General features: G+C 46.0%; 1 protein-coding gene across 1 annotated transcript; it reads left to right on the top strand.

The window, feature by feature from the left end:
• The first annotated feature begins 352 nt into the window (after window positions 1-352).
• CYP4F11 (cytochrome P450 family 4 subfamily F member 11) lies at window positions 353-20054 on the top strand. The gene is made up of 13 exons (XM_017893722.1): window positions 353-416; window positions 805-1003; window positions 3403-3547; window positions 5513-5566; window positions 5657-5784; window positions 8154-8275; window positions 9036-9306; window positions 10804-10870; window positions 11068-11197; window positions 18821-18954; window positions 19047-19111; window positions 19326-19408; window positions 19816-20054. Exons 2-13 carry the CDS (start codon window positions 806-808, stop codon window positions 19991-19993), a joined length of 1575 nt encoding a protein of 524 aa, XP_017749211.1. The 5' UTR covers window positions 353-416; window position 805; the 3' UTR covers window positions 19994-20054.
• The last annotated feature ends 202 nt before the right edge of the window (window positions 20055-20256 follow it).

Here is a 20256-nt window from a genome sequence, read left to right as displayed (position 1 = left end):
AGACCACACGTGGAGAGGAGCTCAGAAAATGATCTGGGACAAGGGTTGGCCTGGCCCTGCTCACCTGCTGCCTGAACTCTCAAGTTTATGCCTTTATCTGCCACACCCTTGCCTTGGAAGGGCAGGGTGGCTGTAAACTTTGGGACTCAGAGTCACCTTTGACTGTTCCTTAAGATCCCCTCCCACTCAACTGTGAGATGCTGAGACCTGAGGATCCAGAGTCCATGCTGTGTCACCCTCAGCCAGATCCGCTGCACCCAGTTGGCCCAACGCCATGTTTTGGTTGTCAGGCCAGGCACGGAAGACACCCAGTCTGTAGGGATTGGCTCGCCCAGCCCAGCCCAGCCTCCCACAACCTTCCCTAAATCGCAGAGCGGGAGAGGAGGGTGTGTGGGACTAGCTGCTCCTGACAGAAGGTGCCAGGCTGGGGGTGGCAGGGTCCTGGTCTGGGATGGGGAGAGGCACTGCCCAAGGCTGGGGTGGGTCCAGGCTACTGACCTGGGAGACTGGTGATTTCCTGGTAACCAGACCCCTGGCAACCTCCCAGCATTTCAGGCTGGGCCTTTTTGGATTCTAATCAGTTTCTCTTTCTCTCTCCCTTTCTGTGTAACTGGAGGCCACTTGGCTGCTGGTTTCCATTGGGTGTTTCTGGACTTTAGATCTCAGCTTTTGTTTACCCGTCTCAGACCCTTCCCTGATCTGCCTCCAGCACTGCCCTTCCTTGCACCTCTCCACTGTCCCTGGAGCTTCCTGGGCCCTTCCCTGGGCCTCAGGATCTCACCCTTCATCCCGTCTGCCCTTCAGGATGCTGCAGTTGAGCCTGTCCTGGCTGGGCCTCGGGCCCGTGGCAGCATCCCCGTGGCTGCTCCTGCTGCTGGTCGGGGGCTCCTGGCTCCTGGCCCGTGTCCTGGCCTGGACCTACACCTTCTATGACAACTGCCGCCGCCTCCAGTGTTTTCCGCAACCCCCGAAACAGAACTGGTTTTGGGGACACCAGGGCCTGGTGAGTTTGGTAGCAGGACGGGTCTGGGATCTCAGGACGGATGGAGTTCCTGAGGGGCAGGAATGCGGCTCAGGGAGCCGGGTTTTGAGGGTGGCTGGGGTCTGGGAACACAGAGAAGAGAGGGAGGCAGCTCGCTCATTCCTCTCCTCACTCGCCCATTCCTCTGCTCACTTGCTCACTCCTCTGCTCATTCGCTCACTCCTCTCCTCGCTCGCTCACTCCTCTCCTCACTCTCGCCTTCTCCTCACTCACTCATTCCTCTCCTCACTCGCTCACTCCTCTCCTCACTCGCTCACTCCTCTCCTCACTCACTCATTCCTCTGCTTACTCACTCATTCCTCTCCTCACGCACTCATTCCTCTGCTGCACCACCCCAAGTCTTTTCTCTCCTCACTTTCCTCCCACTCCAGCCTGCTTGCATCTTTTTCCTGCCTGTCTTCCCTGTGTTACTGCACCTCTCAGGGACTCCTGTGGGAGTGGTATGGGTGCACAGAGCAAAGATCTGGCATTTGCACCTTCTGTACTGCTGGATTTGAGGCCTCCTGAGCCCACTGTCCAGGGGCTGCTTCCTGCCTGGCCCATTTGCTTGTGTCCACCCATCTCTGGGCTGCTGCTTTCCCACAGGAGTTAGCTCTGAGCCCCTTTCCCTATGCAGTGGGGCCAGAAGAGAAGTGTGGGCAGTCTCCCGCTGCCTCTTTTCTGGAGGCACCTTCCTCCTATCTTGCTCTTCCTCACTGACATGTCCCAGTCAGCCTTGTTGCCTGCCTGAATAAAAGCTGGTCACTCCCTTCTCTTTTCAGAAGCTGCCCTTGACTCCCCAGACCTTGGCCTCTGACTTCGACCTGCTCTCCCATTTGAGGAACATGGCCTTGGTCTGCTCACTTGTAAATGGCATGATTGATGGGCGTGTCCACGGGTGCAGTGGAGGGTGCACAGGACGCACTAGCACAGAGCCTGGCCTGCGGGAGGGGCTGATGTGGACAGTTAGAGTCACTCCTGTGCCCCTGGGGGCTGCTGAGAATGGAAGGACCCCAGTGTGGGAGCAACAGCAGCCCATGCAGACCAGCTGGGATGTGAGAGGGATGTGGAAACCAGCCACAGGGACACGTCCTGAGGCTACACTGCTGTCTACAAACCTCCTTTCTTGGGGACTTTTCCATGTGGCCGTCCCCAGGTTGAAACCATTTCTAAGATGAGAAAATACATCCTCTTGAGCAGACAGCTTGCCTTCTCCATCTGCCTTGGTATTTACCCTTGGATCTTTATTTTTTAAAATTTATTTATTTCTTTTTTTTGAGGCAGAGTCTCGCCCTGTTGCCGAGGCTAGAGTGCAGTGGTGCGATCTCAGCTCCCTGCAACCTCAGCTCCCTGCAACCTCCGCCTCTCAGGTTCAAGTGATTCTCCTGCCTCAGCCTCCTGAGTAGCTACGATGATAGGTGCCCACCACCACTGTCCGCTAATTTATGTATTTTCAGTAGAGACGGGGGTTTAGCCGTGTTGGCCAGGCTGGTCTCGAACTCCCGACCTCAGGTGATCCGTCCACCATGGCCTCCCAAAGGGCTGGGATTACAGGCACGAGCCACTGTGCCTGGCCATTATCTTTGGATCTTGGAGACAGTCCCAAAAGAGAAGGAGCAGGGATCAGTAGAGATTCCCTGCAGCTGTTCAGAATCCAGACACGCTGCTCAGGGCAGAGGCTGCACCACATCTGGAGGCTGCGGGGGGAACTTGCTGTGGCTCCTGGTGGGGAGTTGCATTACTCAGGGTTCTCTTTAGAAACTGAATTGACAGGATATCCTTCCTCTTATATCTTATGCATGTATGAGACAGAGAGAGAGAGAGAGAGAGAGAGAGAGAGAGAGAGAGAGAGAGAGTGTGTGTGTGTGTGAGAGAGAGAGAGAGAGAGAGAGAGAGAGAGAGAGAGAGAGGTTATTACGGGAATTGGAAAATGTGATGATGGAGGCCAAGGAGTCCCATGATATAGCATCTGCAAGTCAGAAACCAGGGACACTTGTGGTGTAAATTCAGTCGGAGTTCCAAAAGACCTGAGAATCTGGAGTTCTCATATCCAAGGACAGGAGCGGATGGATGAGCCAGCTCCAGAAGAGGGTTCACATCCACCCTTTCCTCTGCCTCTTTGTTCTATCTGCACCATCAAAGGGTTGAATGAAACCCACCCCTTTTGGGGAGGCGGATCATCCTTCCTCAGTTTACCTATTCAAATCCTATTCAAATGCGAATCTCTTCTGGAAATACACCGATGGACACATCCAGAAATAATGTTTTATCAGCATATTTTATCTGGGCATCTCTTGGCTCAGTCACATGGAATTCATGGTTAATTCAGGACACCTAGAATTAACCATCACAAGGGCTGATGGCCTCTGCCTTGCTTTCAGATCACTTCCACGGAAGAGGGCGTGAAGAAGTTCACCCAGCTCGTGGCCACCTATCCCCAAGGCTTTAAGTTTTGGATGGGTCCTACCTTTCCCATCCTCATGTTATGCTACCCTGACACTATCCGGCCTATCACCAGTGCCTCAGGTACCCATGCAGAGCTTGTGTTTTGTGGGGGGGCTGGGAAACATCAAAGGCCTTCTAGCCTCTCCCCTCCCCAAGCTTCTGTGTGGCCCCTGCAGGACCCAGGGCCCTCGTCCTGCTTCTCTCTCAGCCATGTTCCTCTTTCCTTCACGTATTCACCAACCCCCATCTCAGCACCTCCTCCCTCCACTGCCATCTGTCTCTGCCTTTTTTTGTGTTCTGGGCACCACTGTGGCCCCAAGAAGCCTCAATTTAAGGCCCTATCCTCGAGGAAGCCCCATGCTTGAGGAAATGGATGTGGACAGAGACATCTCAAACTTCGTGGAGTCAGGAATTGGCAAGAAAGAGATGGGTGTGAAACCGGGAGAACAAGATCTTTCCTGGGGGCAGGTTGGAAGGCTTCCTGGAGGAGGGGTTGCTGGAAAAATGAGTAAAAAGATGTTAAAGCAAGGGGAAAGGTGATGCAGTGGACATCATTAGTATCCAGGTCCCCCTGTCAGGCCTGGCATCAACCTTGTCTGTCCCTAAGTCTATAGCACTACGAGGATTTGAGGCGGTGGAGAATCTGGGCTGTGATTGATGTGATGTTCACCTCTGGTGAGTTTATTCCTTCTACCTCATCCTGTCACTCATCCACCCTATTCATGGTTCTGCTCCAGGCCCCAGGAATCTCCAGTAGGAGATCCCACTCTAGTCTGGGGCCCTTTCTTTCCCTCTGCTCATCCTGTCCTTGAACAGGCCAAGCCAAGCAGGGGCAGGGGCAGCATCCCACAGAAACTATGGCTGTAACCTCAAGATGGTGAGTGACTCTGGGCAGGTCCTCAGCTCTCTCTGACTGCTGAAATCTCTTTTAGTTGCGAGTGATGGAAACTCAAGCCCATGTGGTCTAAGCAAATAAAGAGAATCAATGTGCTGTAAGTCTGGGGAGAGTGGTCTTCAGGCATAGTTGGATCCAGGTGTCAATTAATCCACATCACTGGGAATCAGTCTCCTCTTGATTTTACGATTCTCTGTGTCATTTTGCCTTTTCATATGGTGTCAACGACGAGTCTCAGAAGCCCAGTTCCAATCAGAAAGCCCACCTTTCTCCCAAGGGTCCCACAGATAGCCTGTGTTTTCTACATTGTATCTGATTGTATCTGGTATATGCTTCCACCTGGGATCACACAGAGAAGTCATCATGTGTGGGGCTCAGCTGTGGCTGAGGACATTTGGGGCATGTCAGAGTCTTTTTGGTTCTTGTCTGAGATGTAGTGTGAGGTTGTCTTTTTATCCTGCTTCACATGTCTTGGCCATGTTTGGTGCTTGTCCAAGGTGTAGGACCCAGGGTCTCTTTGAGAACTGTGTGAGGTACTATTTGAGTCTTAGTAGAGTTAGGTCTTAGGGTAGATTTGAATTATGGCCTGAAGAATAGGCTTGGTTACACCTGGGCCATGTTTAGGACATTAACAGCATCACATTTAAGTTATCTGGACCTGTCAGTGGAGTACACAGAGGTCATATTATACCATCTCAGGCTCACGGGAGAGCATGTTGTGTGATTTAGGGTTTGTTATGTGTGTTTTGGCCATGTCAGGAAATGTTAACATGTGTCAGGGCAATATCCCAGGTCCCAGATCCATGTCAGAAGATAGCAGAGAGTGCTGGGGACATACAGGATGTCCTAGATCCCTGTAAAGGCATTCTGTAGAGTGTTGAGCTATGCTCAGGTGTTGCAGAACATGTTGGACCTTGTAGGAGATATGTCATTGTGTGCTGGAGCATGCTGTGTTATTGCTGTGCTGCTGCAGCCTGGTCTGGTCTCTCCTTCCTCCACCATCCTCCCTTCTTCTTCTATCCTTGGCCTTTTTCCTGCTATGCTGGGTGGGAAAAGTGGAAGTGCACAGCCCTGGCTGGGAGCATTTCTCCATACTCAAAGTCCTTCTCTTACCCCTCTCCACGGCCCCTGATGGTCCTCAATGATGTTAGCTGCTGTTGCACCCAAGGATATGTTTTTCTATGGCTTCCTGAAGCCCTGGCTGGGTGAGTAATTGAGGTGAGTGGGGTTGGGGATGTCATTTAGGGATAAGGGAGGGTGCTGCCCTTGACTACTGTTCTTGATTGCCCTGCTAGGGGATGGGCTCCTGCTGAGTGGTGGTGACAAGTGGAGCCGCCACCGTCGCATGCTGACGCCTGCCTTCCATTTCAACATCCTGAAGCCTTATATGAAGATTTTCAACAAGAGTGTGAACATCATGCACGTGAGTTGCTTGAACTATGGGTCCCAGTGGAGCCTCGGGGCAGAAGGACCACAGGCATATCTGGTCTGCAATTTTGGTTGTGCTTTGGGGCCAATGCTCTTCCTCTCTGAGCCTTGGTTTCCCTATCTGTGAAATGGGAATATTAATCTCTACTTAAACGGTGGTAACACGATATAGTGGATTCATGTCCCTGGCACAAGTAGCTCTCAGAAGGTGTGAGATTCCATGTTTCTCTCACAGAAACCCTTCAAGCTCAAGAGAGTAAAGATGAAGATTGCATAGTAGCAATTGCTGAGTACAAACTGCCTCAAAACTCACTGATTCAGAGCAATAAGGGTTTATGATACCTAACAAGTGTGTGAGACAGTTGGCTGGTTCTTCTGCATGTGGATGGGATCACTCTTGGTACATGTGCAGCTGTGGGTCAGGTGAGCAGTTTTGCTGATCCTGGCTCAGTTTATTCACATGTTTGTTTGGGGCTTCACTAGCTTCAGGTTGATCTAGGATGGCCTCAGCTGTGACACCTGGACTTTCCTCCATGTGTTTCTCTGCCTCCAGGAGGCACCCTGCTGTTCACATGGCATAGACTGGGTTCTGAGAGACTGCAAGGAGACTGCAATGTCTCTGGACATTCTTTCTGCAATGCTTCAAAGTTCAACCAGGCTTAGGTCAGCACAGACTCAAAGGGGCATAGAAGAAGCTCAATTTCTTAATAGAAGTTGCTGGAAAATCATAGTGCAGAGTGTGTGAATACAGGGAGAAGTGAAGAATTGGGCGTTGGGATTTTGTGAAGTGCTTAGGATGTTTTTCTTACTTGCAAGCTGATAAGCTAGCTCTGTTAATACTTCATGGATTCTGCCAGGAGATACGAGAGTCCTGGGTCAGAGACAAATGACTATTTATTACTCATGGCATCAACAACCACCCAAATCCCACGGGGTGCCACAGAGAGGTTTCAATAGTTGTCTGCTCATGCAGTACATTGCATGGAAGGAAAGGAGCACTAGACTTAGGGAATTTGTTTGTTTTTTTTTTTTTTTGAGATGGACTCGCTCGCCCAGGTTGGAGTGCAGTGGCGTGATCTCTGCTTACTGCAAGCTCTGCCTCCCGGGTTCACACCGTTCTCCTGCCTCAGCCTCCCGAGTAGCTGGGACTCCAGGCACCTGCCACCACGTCCAGCTAATTTTTTGTGGTTTTAGTAGAGACGGGGTTTCACCACGTTAGCCAGGATGGTCTTGATCTCCTGACCTCGTGATCCACCCGCCATGGCCTCCCAAAGTGCTGGGATTACAGGCGTGAACCACCATGCCTGGCCGGGAATCTGCTTTCTTAGCAAGCAGAAGCAAGCCTGATATTGGTCCAGGAGCAGTCATTGCCTCATCTCTCAATATTGTTCTCTGCAAACACAAGCCTGAGAAATGGCCCAAGCAAGAACAACAGGGTATGTGTGTGTGTATGTGTGTGTGTGTGTGTGTGTGTGTGTGTGTGTGTGTATGTGTGTGTGTGTGTATATACACACACACACATACACACACACACACACACACACATATATATACACACACACACACATATTTGCTTTAAGTTCTGGGATACATGTGCAGAATGTGCAGGTTTGTTACATGGGTATACATGTGCCATAGGTATACATGCACCCACCAAACCATAATCCAGGTTTTAAGCCCCACATGCACTAGGTATTTGTCTTTATGCTCTCCCTCCCTTTGTCCCCAACCCCCTGACAGGCCCCAGTGTGTAATGTTCCCCTACCACAACAGGGATAATTTTGAAATGAATTTATAGCAATGGAGATGAGTAAAACTAACATTTACCGAGCACTCACCATATCCTAGAAACAGTACCATTTGCCAACTCCATGATATATATTTTGTAATGTAATTTTAATAACCCTGTGAGGTTTTGGTTGGTTTTGCCCTATTGTGGACTATGAAACTGAGGTCCAGAGAGATTAGGGAGCTTGCCAAAGTTCAACCAGATAGTAAGTGAGCTAGGAGTGCTGAGGCAGTGATTCTATCCTGGTTTATCTGGCCCCAAAGCATATTGTCCTAACTGCTACTGAAGACTTGATAGATGGGACCTACAGGAGTGCAGGAGGTTGACCAAGAGCACACAGACCATAGGAGGCTGAGCTGGGACTTGAACCCAGGTCTCTCGACTCCCAGCCATGAGTCTTTATCTCCTAGTAGTAATAGTTTCTGGTCCTATCCAAGGCTGGTCCTTCCTAGGGATGGGTGCCTGGGGCAGAGGACCAGGAGGATGATTGCGGGGGAGCCATCTTGGTGTTTGGGTCTGGAAAGGCTCTCACAGGAGGCAGTTCTCAGCTTCAACTCTGTTTTTTCTCTGGCTAGGACAAGTGGCAGCGCCTGGCCTCAGAGGGCAATGCCAAACTGGACATGTTTGAGCACATCAGCCTTATGACCTTGGACAGTCTGCAGAAATGCGTCTTCAGCTTTGAAAGCAATTGTCAGGAGTGAGTCCTTTCCTATGACCTGAGAACTTGGGCCACGAACCCAACGGAGTAGGTTGGAAAAGGATGACTGACTAGGGTAACCAGAAGTGTCTTTCTGAAGGCACTTTCTGTGTGTCATAGCTGGGCTTTGAAGGACGGGGAAGGGAAGAGAGAAAGTACAGTCCTTTCAAGTAGGTAGAAATATTTGAGTATAGGCAAGAAGACTAGGATGAGGCAAGCGTATGCAGCAGACAGTAGAGATGAGTTTGTGGAAGTAGACAGGGGCTAGATACCAGGACACTGAAAATCAGGAAAAATGGCACGAACTTTATCAGGAGGTTCCCGGGAATCTTTTCAAGGGGGTTGGACCGATGACAGGTGCAGTCACAGCTGAGCTCTGTGGAGGTCTGCCTGTCATGTAGACACTACACGAAGCTGACATTGGATGCAAGTCGGTGATGGTGGGGACTGGGCCAGAAGAAGCTGAAAGACAGTGAGGTCTTGTGAGTTTTGTTAACAGTTTTTGGAAGGAAAAGAGTCTAGGCTGGATACTGGGTGGCAGAGACAGGAGAGAAGCATGGTGTCCAAGCTATGCTCTGGGTACCTAGGTGCATGGAAGCAGCTCTCAGAGATGGGATGCCTGGAGAGAAGGGAGTTTGGAGAGTCAAGTCTCCTTGCTATTTCCGGATACTCAATTTCCTGATGGGCAGTAACTTCTAGCTGCTGGTGAGAGGTGCTCCTGGGACTTTGCATATGTTAAGTTGTTACCTCCCTCATGCAGGAAGCCCAGTGAATATATTGCCGCCATCTTGGAGCTCAGTGCACTTATAGAAAAAAGAAACCAGCATGTTCTCTTGTACCCGGGCTTCGTGTATTACCTCACTCCTGATGGGCAGCGCTTCCGCAGGGCCTGCCGCCTGGTGCATGACTTCACAGATGCCGTCATCCAGGAGCGGCGCCGAACCCTCCCCACTCAGGGTATTGATGATTACCTCAAGAACAAGGCAAAGTCCAAGACTTTGGACTTCATTGATGTGCTTCTGCTGAGCAAGGTGGGCTTCTCTGGGATGTGAATTCAAGTCACAGAGTGGAGATTTATGCCAATGTCAAATGAAAGAACTTGGAGTTGATCCAGAGGGCAGTGGGAGCCATGGAACATGCTTGAAAGAAACAGGTCAGAGATAGGTTTGAGAGATAACTCTGTGGAATTCAGCTGGCAGGGGACCGCTAAGTTCGAAATAGTGAGGAGCCTGAGATTTTACTTACATGTTAGTAAGTCAGTCTGACACATTTTAATGCGTATCTATATGTCTATGTCTATATCTGTGGTGACAGATGCACCAAACCCCTGGATCACAGCAGCCTGTTTTAATCATTTGCAGCAATAGCAGCAACCAGAGTAGGATTGTAGAGCTGACTGTCCATTCCCATATTCCTCCTAGGGTAGCACAATGTTTTTACCTGTAAATACATCAGAATGCACTGCAGATTACATCTTGGAGCTTATATAGGATAGCTAGCACATGTGCCCCTTCTTCCTTCCAGGGTGAGTGTGAGAATGGGGGAGAGAGAGAGAGAGAGAGAGAGAGAGAGAGAGAGAGAGAGAGGAGAGAGAAGAGAGGATGTTTGCTTTGTTCTGGAATAAAAACTACTACTTTCCAGTGAGATTGCCATCCCTGTAGGTTTATAGGTTTATAACCCAGATGACTTCTGGAAAGATAGGAAGGATTCTCTGAGTTTATCACTCTAGAATGTGAGAATGTGAGCATGTGAGCAAATATCTATACAGCAATTCCTTCTTTCTTTCTTTCTTTCTTTCTTTCTTTCTTTCTTTCTTTCTTTCTTTCTTTCTTTCTTTCTCTCTTTCTTTCTCTTTCTTCTTTCTTGTCTTTCTTCCTTTCTTCCTTTCTTTCTTTTTTTTGAGATGGCGTTTTGCTCTTGTTGCCCAGGCTGGAGTGCAATGGTGCTATCTCTGCTCACTGCAACCTCTGCCTCCTGGATTTAAGCGATTCTCCTGCCTCAGCCTCCCAAGTAGCAGGGATTACAGGCATGCACCACCACGCCAAGCTAATTTTTTTTTTTTTAATGGTAGAGACGGGGTTTCTCCATGTTGGTCAGGCTGGTTGCAAACTCCCGACCTCAGGTGATCCACCTACCTTGGCCTTCCAAAGTGTTGGGATTACAGGTGTGAGCCACTGCACCTGCACAATACTTAATTTCTAACCTCCAAGCCAAATTGCCATTGAAATATGCTGTAACCCAGGTTGCCAGTAATGCTTCACTCCAAAAGTCCTCATTATTCAGAGACAAGATAATATTCATAGGTCATTGACTCTTCCCAGCAGGGCCAAATAGGAGGCAAAGAAGCCAGCGGGAAAGCCCGTGGTTGGTGGGCTCTGATGGTGGTGACCAAGAGACATCTAGGGGTGCACGATGGGCTTGGGTTTCTGGAAGGAGGATGGATCTTCAGAAATTGTCTAAGGTTTGACTCAAGAGCCCCCAGAGCTGGTGTGATTTGGGGCAGGGGTATTGTCTTGCCTTCTTTCCAGGATGAAGATGGGAAGGAGTTGTCTGATGAGGACATAAGAGCAGAAGCTGACACCTTCATGTTTGAGGGTGAGGGTCTCAGTGTGGGACTACAGTGGGGACAGGGGCCTCTCCATCCCAGGGACGTGGTGGGTGGACCCTGGATCACTCCATTCTGCCCATCCTCCCGCTCCGTACATTCTCCCAAGAGCCTCAGTGTATGGGTGCTGTCCACCCTCTGGTGCTGAAGCAGCCCAGAAATCCTGTTTTGCTTGGCTGCCCCTCAGGCCATGACACCACAGCCAGTGGTCTCTCCTGGATCCTACACCACCTCGCACAGCACCCAGAATACCAGGAACGCTGCCGGCAAGAAGTGCGAGAGCTTCTGAAGGACCGTGAGCCTGTTGAGATTGAATGGTGAGTGCAGGTGCTGGCCTGTTCTTGATCTTTTCTCATTGGTTCTGCTCCTCAGGTGGGTGGGGAGAGGGAGTTGCTTTTTGTCAATTCTTCCGTTATCTCTTAGTGGGAATCAGTGCAAATCTCAGAGGCAGGGCTTAACACCCAGCCCGACCAGCAGGGGATGGTTTGCAGGCTTTTGGGACCCGGGCTGCTGGGAGAATTGGTGACAATATGTAAAGGCAGATGAAGCCACTTAGCATGTGTTCAGCAATGAATTTCTCCGCCACCTCCTCTTTTCACTGAATTATCGTATTTTTTTCAAACATCTTCACTTTCTGAATGTTTGCTCTTCTGTACCCTATTTCAATTCTGTTGTGCAGTCCAGGGATTTCTAAGGGAGACCTGAGGGTAGAAGTAATTCATTCCTGTCCAGAACACCTACATCGTTCATCCATCCAGTCTTCGTTCAGCAAACACTCCCACACTGCATTCCCATTCCCAGTTTTGTTTCTAGCACCTTTCAGTACTCTGGAGACCTTGAAAGGATCCAGCCCTGTGATCTGTTTTCCCGATGCTCCCAACCTGGTGGGGGAACAGTCCCAGGACAGGAAACTCCCAGCACAGACGGGCAGGGATGAGGTTGAGAGCAAGGGAAGCATGACTGGCAGTACAGAAAGTGTCTCAACCAGGCACAGTGGCTGAACCTGTAATCCCAGCCACTCAGGAGGCTGAGGTGGGAGGATCACTTAAGGTCAGTACTTCAAGATGAGCCTGGACCATATAGCGAGAATCTTTCTCTAAAAAATATGAAGACATAAAAATAAAAGTGAGGTGTCTTGGTTGAGACCCTTAATAATGATCAGTCGATATTTGGATGCAGCAGTGCCCTAGGTCAAGAACACAGCCTGGGCCAAGGTCGAGGGAGGAGAGAGGGAGGGAGGCAGTAGTGCCCTAGGTCAAGAAGAGAGCCTGGGCCAAGGTCGAGGTAGGAGAGAGGGAGGGAGGCAGTAGTGCTCTAGGTCAAGAAGACAGCCTGGGCCAAGGTCGAGGGAGGAGAGAGGGAGGGAAGGAGAGCAAGAGAGAGAGAAAGAGAGAAAGAGAAAGAGAGAGACTGAGAGAGAGATCAAGAGAAAGAGAGAGAGAGAAGGGAAAGAAGAGAAAGAAAAGAGGGAAAAAGAGAAGTGGCTTGTGTGCAGGGGGAGGGAGAAAGTCATAGAGAATGGAGACAGAAAGAAAGTGAGAGAGAAAGAAAGAGAGAGGGAAGACAGAAAGAAACAGAGAGATGGATAGAGAGGGAGAAACTGAGTCATGATGAGATGATGAACCTGGAGATGGCAGCAGAGCCTGGGTGTAGAATACATGGGAAAAATGCAAAGAACTTCAATTTTAACTCAAGGTCCATGGGAAGGGACAGGTAGTAGACCAATCTTTTTAGGGCTAGTGTAGAGGGCATACTGGAGAGGACCAGTTGTAGAATGAAGTCCCAGGGAGGACATTCTGAGGTCTGAGCCAGGCGAGGAGCTGGGGATGGAGAGGAGACATTGAGCTGGACAAGTCTTTTGAAGGTAGCGCCCTTACGTCCAAGCCTTTGCTCAGCACAGCAGTACTGTGAGGTGGAGAAACATTTTTATGCTTTTAAAACCAAGATTTCAAGCAAAATTTACACATTGTTAAAAAAAAGTGTCCAAAATTTTGATGAAAATGAGCTACCTTCTTAAGCCTCACGCTGGCAGTTTCCATCATCAATGGTTTTCTGTGTGCCCTTCTAGAAAATGGCTATTCTGATGCCCGCTGTATATGAACGCACATTCTCTTTTTCTATATGAGTAGGAGTACATAAAACAGACACAGGTCTGCACACTAACTATGTATCTTTAAGATCTTCTGTTTTTCTCAAAATGTGAGTTTTGGAAAATGAGTTTGTTTTTCAATTTGTCTTTATTTTTAATTGACAAATTTTGATTATATATATTTATGAGGCACACTGTGATGTTATGATGTACGCAATGCAGAATGATTAAATCAACCTAATGGTCATATCCATTACCTCATATACTTATTATTTTAGCAGTGAGAACATTTGAAATTTTCTCTTTTAGCCATTTTAAAAAACATATTGTATTATTATTAACTGTAGTCACCATGCATATAATAGATCTGAAAACTTATTCGTCCTGTCTAATGGAAACTTGTACCCTTTGACCAACATCTTCCTGTTCTTTCTTCCTCTCTCCTCTGGCAACCACCATTTTCTTCTCTGTTTCTATGATTTCTGTGTTACCTATTTTAGCTCTCACAGATAATTGAGATCATTTGCTATTTGTCTTCTTGTGCCTGGCTTATTTCACTTAGCATAATGTCCTCCAGAATCATCCATGTTGTCACCAACGAAAGGATTCTTTTCTTTTGAAAGGCTGAATACCATTCTATTTTGCATTTATACATGGAAAATGAGCGTTGACTTACAAAAACAATGATGAGAACAGATTCTTCTTGGACTCAATGAGACATTACAGATAAGACAGGGTTTATCCTTGACATTCATGCCACCCCACCTACTGTCCTCCCTTTCCCTAAAGGGGTCTCTTGAGACATCAATTTGTCATCTAACTGTCTGCTTATCTATCTATCTACCTATCTATCTGTCTGTCTATCTATACATCTATCCATATGTCCATCCATCCATCCATCCATCCATTTATCCTATCTATTCATCCTTCCTGTCTATCTATCCATCCATCGATCTATCTCTATCATCTATTTCCATATATATGCTATGTATTTTATTGATATAAATAGGAGTCAATTAAATATATACATATGGATATATTTTAATATATATTAAATTTATTAATATATTTAATTTAATAATTAGGAGTCAATAAAATGTATATATTTCCATATACATAGAAATATATGTTTCCATATATATATACTATGTATTTTGCCCTTTGCTATTTACATATATGCATTTTGTGGCTTGTTTTTGCCTCTCAATAGTGTGTCTTAACAGCTGTTTTTTTTAGTATGGCATAACATTCCATATTTTATTTGTTTCACATCTTTGTTGAAAGCGCTTGTGTGAATCTTTCCAATTATTGTAGATATGGCCAATTTGCCTTCCAGAATCTCTGTACTGGTTTACCTTCCAGCTTGCATTGTGTGACACAGCTAGTGACCTATTTCCTCCTTTTTTGTAGTTGCATCGTATTCTGTGGTACTAGTGTTCTGCTGTGTGGATGTTTATCTAAACATCTTCCCACCATGTATATTTAGCTTGTTTCCGACTTTTGCTAAATTAAACCTGTTGCACTCGGCATGTGCGTACAGTGACCATAGCTTATTTGTGTGAATATCTCTGCAGGACAAATTCCCAAAAGTATAATTCTACAATTTTAATAATGATAAAAAAAATCCATTCCTACTAGCTGAGTATGATGGCACCAGCTTTCCCATAACTTCACCAAGAGTATTACATTATTATTAATTTTTTTTCAATTTTTAAGTTTCTGGCTATGCAGGTTGGTTACATAGGTAAACGTGTGCCATGGTGGTTTGCTGCACCTATCAACCCATCACCTTGGTATTAAGCCCAGCATCCTTTAGCTATTCTTCCTGATGCTATCCCTTCCCCAACCCCTCCCCCTGACAGGCCCCAGTGTGTGTTGTCCCCCACCATGTGGCCATGCATTTTCCTTGTTCAGCTCCCACTTATAAGTGAGGACATGTGGTATTTGGTTTTCTGTTCCTGCATTAGTTTGCTGAGAATAATGGCTTCCAGCTTCATCCATGTTCCTGCAAAGGACATGATCTTGTTCATTTTTACGGTTGCCTAGTATTCCATGGATGGATACTAGTATCCATGGATGGATATTCGATGGATGGATAGATAGACAGGAAGGATGAATAGATAGGATAAATGGATGGATGGATGGATGGATGGATGGATGAACATATGGATAGATGTATAGATAGACAGATAGATAGATAGTGTATATGAACCGCATTTTCTTTATCTCAATTATCATTGATGGGCATTTGGGTTGATTCATGTCTCCACTATTCTGAATAGTGCTGCAATGAACATATGCATGCATGTATCTTTATAACAGAATGATTTATATTTCTTTGGATATATACCCAGTAATGGGATTTCTGGGTCAAATGGTATTTCTGCCCCTAGATCTTTGAGGACTCATCACACTAAATTTTTGTCAGTCTGCCTATTTCTTCTTTTAGTGAACATTTCCTTAAATAAGAGTGGGATAGGACATCTTTTGCCATTTTTTTTTCTTTTTATGGAAAAAATCATCTTACATTGTTTGCTGTTTTCTTTTGGGTTATTTTCTCATATTTACTTATGAGAAGATGTATTAAAGTTAATCTTTTTTTCTGTCACTTTTTGCCTTTTGACTTCTTGGGGACAGTTTTGGGTAGTTTATATGAAGCCAATTTTGTCCACATTTTCTTTTGTAGCTGTATTATCCAGCCATTTCCCAGGGTTTTGTGGGGCTTCCTTTATCAGATGTGAAGTTTCACTATTCACATATCTGTCTCTGAGCTCCCTATTCTGTTCTTTGGTCTGTTTTCTTGTTCTTGCAGCTTTGCCATGATACATTTATTACTATACCTCAGTAATAGGTCTTAGTATCTGGTAGAGTGACTTTCTCTTCTGCTTTTATTTCAATAATTTGGGGGGCGGGGTACAGGTGGTTTTTGGTTACATGAATGAGTTCTTTAGTGGTGAGCTCTGAGATTCTAGTGCACTTGTCTCCTAAGCAGTGTACAGTGTACCCAATATGGAACCTTTTATCCCTTGCCTCCCTCCCTGAGTCCCCAAAGTCCATCATGTCACTCTGTATCTTTTTGCATCCTCAGCATAGCTTCCACTTGTAAGTGAGACTGTATGATATTTGTTTTTTCATTCCTGAGTTATTTCACTTAGAATAATGGCCTCCAGTTCCATTCAAGTTGTTGCAAAAGACATGGTTACATTCCTTTTTATGGCTGAGTGATGATGTATGTATGCCACATTTTCTTCATCCACTCGTTTGTCAGTGGGCACTTAGATTGGTTCCATATCCTTGCAATTGTGAATGGTGCTACTATAAGCATGCATGCGTATGTGTCTTTTTCATATAATGCCTTCTTTTCCTTTGGGTAGATACCTAGTAGTGAGAGTGTTGGATGGAATGGTAGATCTACATTTAGTTCTCTAAGGAATCTCCTTACTGCTTTCCACAGAGATCGTACTAATTTACATTTGCACCAGCAATGTAAAAGTGTTCCCTTTTCACCACATCCACACCAACATCTACCGTTTTTTGACTTTTTAATTATGGTTATTCTTGCAGAAGTAGGGGGCATCTCATTGTGGTTTTAATTTGTATTTCCCTGATGATTAGTGATGAGCATTTTAAAATATGTTTGTTCACTGTACATTTTCTTTTGAGAAATGCCTATTCATGTTTTGCCTACTTTTGATGGGGTTATTTGGTTTTTTGCTTGCTGATTTGTTTGAGTTCCTTGTAGATTGTTGATACTAGTCCCTTGTCAGATGCATAATTTGCAAATATTTTCTTCCACTATGTGGGTTGTCTGTTTGCTGATTGTTTCTTTTGTTGTGCAGAAGCTTTTTAGTTTAATTAGGACTGATTTCTTTATTTTTGTTTTTGTGGCATTTGCTTTTGAGGTCTTAGTCATGTATTCTTTGCCTAAGCCGACTTTCTCTTCTCTAATATTTTATTTTCAGATTGACTTAGCTGTTCATAATTTTTTCTTCCCAAAAAAGTTTAGAGTAACTTCATCAAGTTGCTAAAAATTAGATTATCATTTGCGCTGAATATATTCTCTCGTTTGACTTGATATATCCTATCAAGTAACTTCAGGTAACATCATAATATTGACCCATGGTTTGTCATAGTAAAATGGTTATTAATGTAGTCAAATAATATTTAAGCTTTTAATAGATATTAAAATACTTGCTTAGATATCATATGCATGTTTTGCTAGATCAGTCCTTACATATTTTGTTGCTATGGTGAAGTGTACCTTTTATTCAGATTGAGGGAAATGTATAAATTCATTTGAAATACAGAGACTTTATGTCTCTTGTTAAATTTTATTCAGATGTTTTATATTATTATTAATATCTTATCTTTTATCTTTTTCCAGCTGCTTGTTATTTCTACATGGGAAAACTAATAATTTGTACATATAAATTTAGTTCCCAATGAACATAGTACATGATAAATATGGTATTTTGTATCAAGAGAAAAAAATATAGATCATTAGGTAAAAGCTCTTAGGACAACTGGGAAGTTTCCTGAAAAAAAATCAACTCAATCTGGTTGCCATGTCTTGTAATAAGACAATGTTCAGAGTATTCAAGTATATTTTTTTTAAAGGCTGTTAAAAGCTCTAGAAGAAACCATTGGAAAAGTATTTTATAGCTTCAGAGTAGAGATAACCCGATTTTGATACAAGTCCCAGGAGCTAGACAAGAAAAGACTGACATACTGTTAAATGAGAAAAGATATGGAATATGTGTATAGTATATGATGTACCCATATTTTTAAGATGCCAAAAATTAGCTCTAGAAAGATACATAAAAATAATAATAACTTAGGCAACCTGTGAGGAGAAGAAGCAGGTGACATTGGGCCATAGGGGTAAATGATGTTTTATAGTTTTCAAATTTTGAACCACTTAAGTGTACAGTGTATTAAAATTTTAAACAGCCACAGAAAAGAAGAAAGATTAAGCAAAGAATTCAGCTTTCTTACTGGATCTTAAATGTTTGTAAAAGTTTTCCAGTGAAGTGTTCTGTTTTTCTAAGTATAAAATCACCATCTGCCAAAATGATACATTTACTGCCACATTTCAAATTGCATTCCTCTCCTTTTTTTTTTCCTTGTCTAATTGCATTTGCTACTATCTCTAGTACAATGATGAATAAGAGCAAAACACTGGATCTGGGTATTTTGTTTCTTATTCACTTGCATTTTGTGTTTGCTTTCTTGCCATAAAGGATATTTACTTTTATGCAAATATGTTAACTTTTTTTTTTTTTTTTTTTTTTTTTTTTTTTTTTTTTTTTTTGAGATGGAGTCTCGCTCTGTCACCCAGGCTGGAGTGCAGTGGTGTGATCTCAGCTCACTGCAAACTCTGCCTCCCAGGTTCACACCATTCTCCTGCCTCAGCCTCCCGAGTAGCTGGGACTACAGGCACCCGCCACCACGCCTGGCTAATTTTTTGTATTTTTAGTAGAGATGGGATTTCACCATGTTAGCCAGGATGGTGTCAACCTCCTGACCTCATGATCCACCCATCTTGGCCTCCCAAAGTGCTGGGATTACAGGCATGAGCCACCGTGCCCGGCCCAAACTTTTTTTTTTATAGCTGGCTTCAGGGTGTTGTGTTTTCCTCAGAATAATCTTTAAGAAATTGGCACCATTTTTTTCCGGTACTTTTCTAATTCTCTGCTTTTCTAATTTTGCTCTGCTTTTTAAATTATCCAGTATTTCATTCGTGTGGAATTTATTTTGTGACAGGGATAAAAAGTCTCGCTTGGAAACAGAGAAGCTGGAGAATTGTGTCTTTGCTCACTTGATAACCATTGGGGCTGGGGTGTTTTCTTAGGGATGACTTGGCCCAGCTGCCCTTCCTGACCATGTGCATTAAGGAGAGCCTGCGGCTGCATCCCCCAGTTCCTGCCATCTCCCGATGCTGCACCCAAGACATTGTGCTCCCAGATGGCCGGATCATCCCTAAAGGTGCTCACAGCCTCATGGAGAGGAGCCTCCTGTGTAGCAAGAGAGGCCTTCAGGCAGGGGGGATGCCCTGACTGCCCTCTTCTCTCATACAGGCATTGTCTGCATCATCAGTATTTTTGGGATCCATCACAACCCAAATGTGTGGCCAGACCCTGAGGTACTGCCTCCCTCACCCCACCCTTTTAGGGATCTGTTCCAAGGTTCCTAGAGGAGGTGACAGGGTTTTGACCAGGAAAATCCAACATGACTTCCTCTCAATGGAGACACATCTGCCAAAATGTCTCTCCAAGGCTGGCGGTCTTGGAGAAAACTGGGAGAACCCACCCAGCTGGGAGACCCCACCCAACAACGATTCTTGGTCTCACCTCCAGGTCTACGATCCCTTTCGCTTTGACCCAGAGAACATCAAGGAGAGGTCACCTCTGGCTTTTATTCCCTTCTCGGCAGGGCCCAGGTAAGGATGGCCTGAGTCTGAGGCAGAGATGGCCTGATGAGGCGGAGATGGGTGCAGGGGTCACAAAAGGGGGAAGTTATAGACGGTCCCAGTTCCAGCTCTCCTTCCCTCCCTTCCTCAGGAATTAATGGGCAGTAGTTCACAGAATGGGGTTGGGTAGGTCCTAGAGGGGTCTGTGGTGTGCTCAGAGTCCTCTGCTTCATCTGCTGATCTAAAGTGGAGGTGGGAACCTGGACCAGGTTTGGGGGATATGCAAGCACACATGGGAGTCCTATGGACACTTAGCCCCTCTTTCTGCTCCTCAAGCCGATCTGGGTGCGATTCGGGGTCCCAGGCCAGGTTCTAAGCATGATGGGGCTGGGATGGGGGTCATGGGCACAGTCAGATTCCCTCACTTTCGCCCCCAGAAACTGCATTGGGCAGGCGTTCGCCATGGCTGAGATGAAGGTGGTCCTGGCACTCACGCTGCTGCGCTTCCGCATCCTGCCGACCCACCTTGAGCCCGGCAGGAAGCCGGAGCTGATATTGCGTGCAGAGGGTGGACTTTGGCTGCGGGTGGAGCCCCTGGATGTGAACTCACAGTGACCGTCCTACCCATCCACCCACCTTTGTAGATTCCCAGGAATAAAACTATGCTGACACCTCTGCTTCAGCCTCATTGACAACCAGCAAGGGGCTCTTGGGGACTGGTGGGATCTAAGAAAGAGGAGTGAGTGGGTGGAGGCAGGGTGATGTCTCTAAACTCAAAACCCTGACTGCCTCTCTGACTGAGCACAGAGCACCTAGGCCCTTAGTGGGTTTTCCCAGAGCCCAAGTAAAAACTTTATCCTGTGGGCAGTAGGGAGCCC

Source organism: Rhinopithecus bieti, unplaced genomic scaffold (genome assembly GCF_001698545.2).
Source record: "Rhinopithecus bieti isolate Rb0 unplaced genomic scaffold, ASM169854v2 scaffold_23826, whole genome shotgun sequence".
Taxonomy (NCBI): domain Eukaryota; kingdom Metazoa; phylum Chordata; class Mammalia; order Primates; family Cercopithecidae; genus Rhinopithecus; species Rhinopithecus bieti.
This window is presented reverse-complemented; position numbering and strand designations above follow the sequence as displayed.

Coding starts and splice junctions, on each gene's coding strand:
- CYP4F11 (XM_017893722.1), top strand. CDS start 806: ATGCTGCAGTTGAGCCTGTCCTGGCTGGGCCTCGGGCCCGTGGCAGCA. Junction 5,785..8,153: donor AGAGTGTGAACATCATGCAC/GTGAGTTGCTTG, acceptor TTCTCTGGCTAG/GACAAGTGGCAGCGCCTGGC. Junction 9,307..10,803: donor ATGTGCTTCTGCTGAGCAAG/GTGGGCTTCTCT, acceptor CCTTCTTTCCAG/GATGAAGATGGGAAGGAGTT.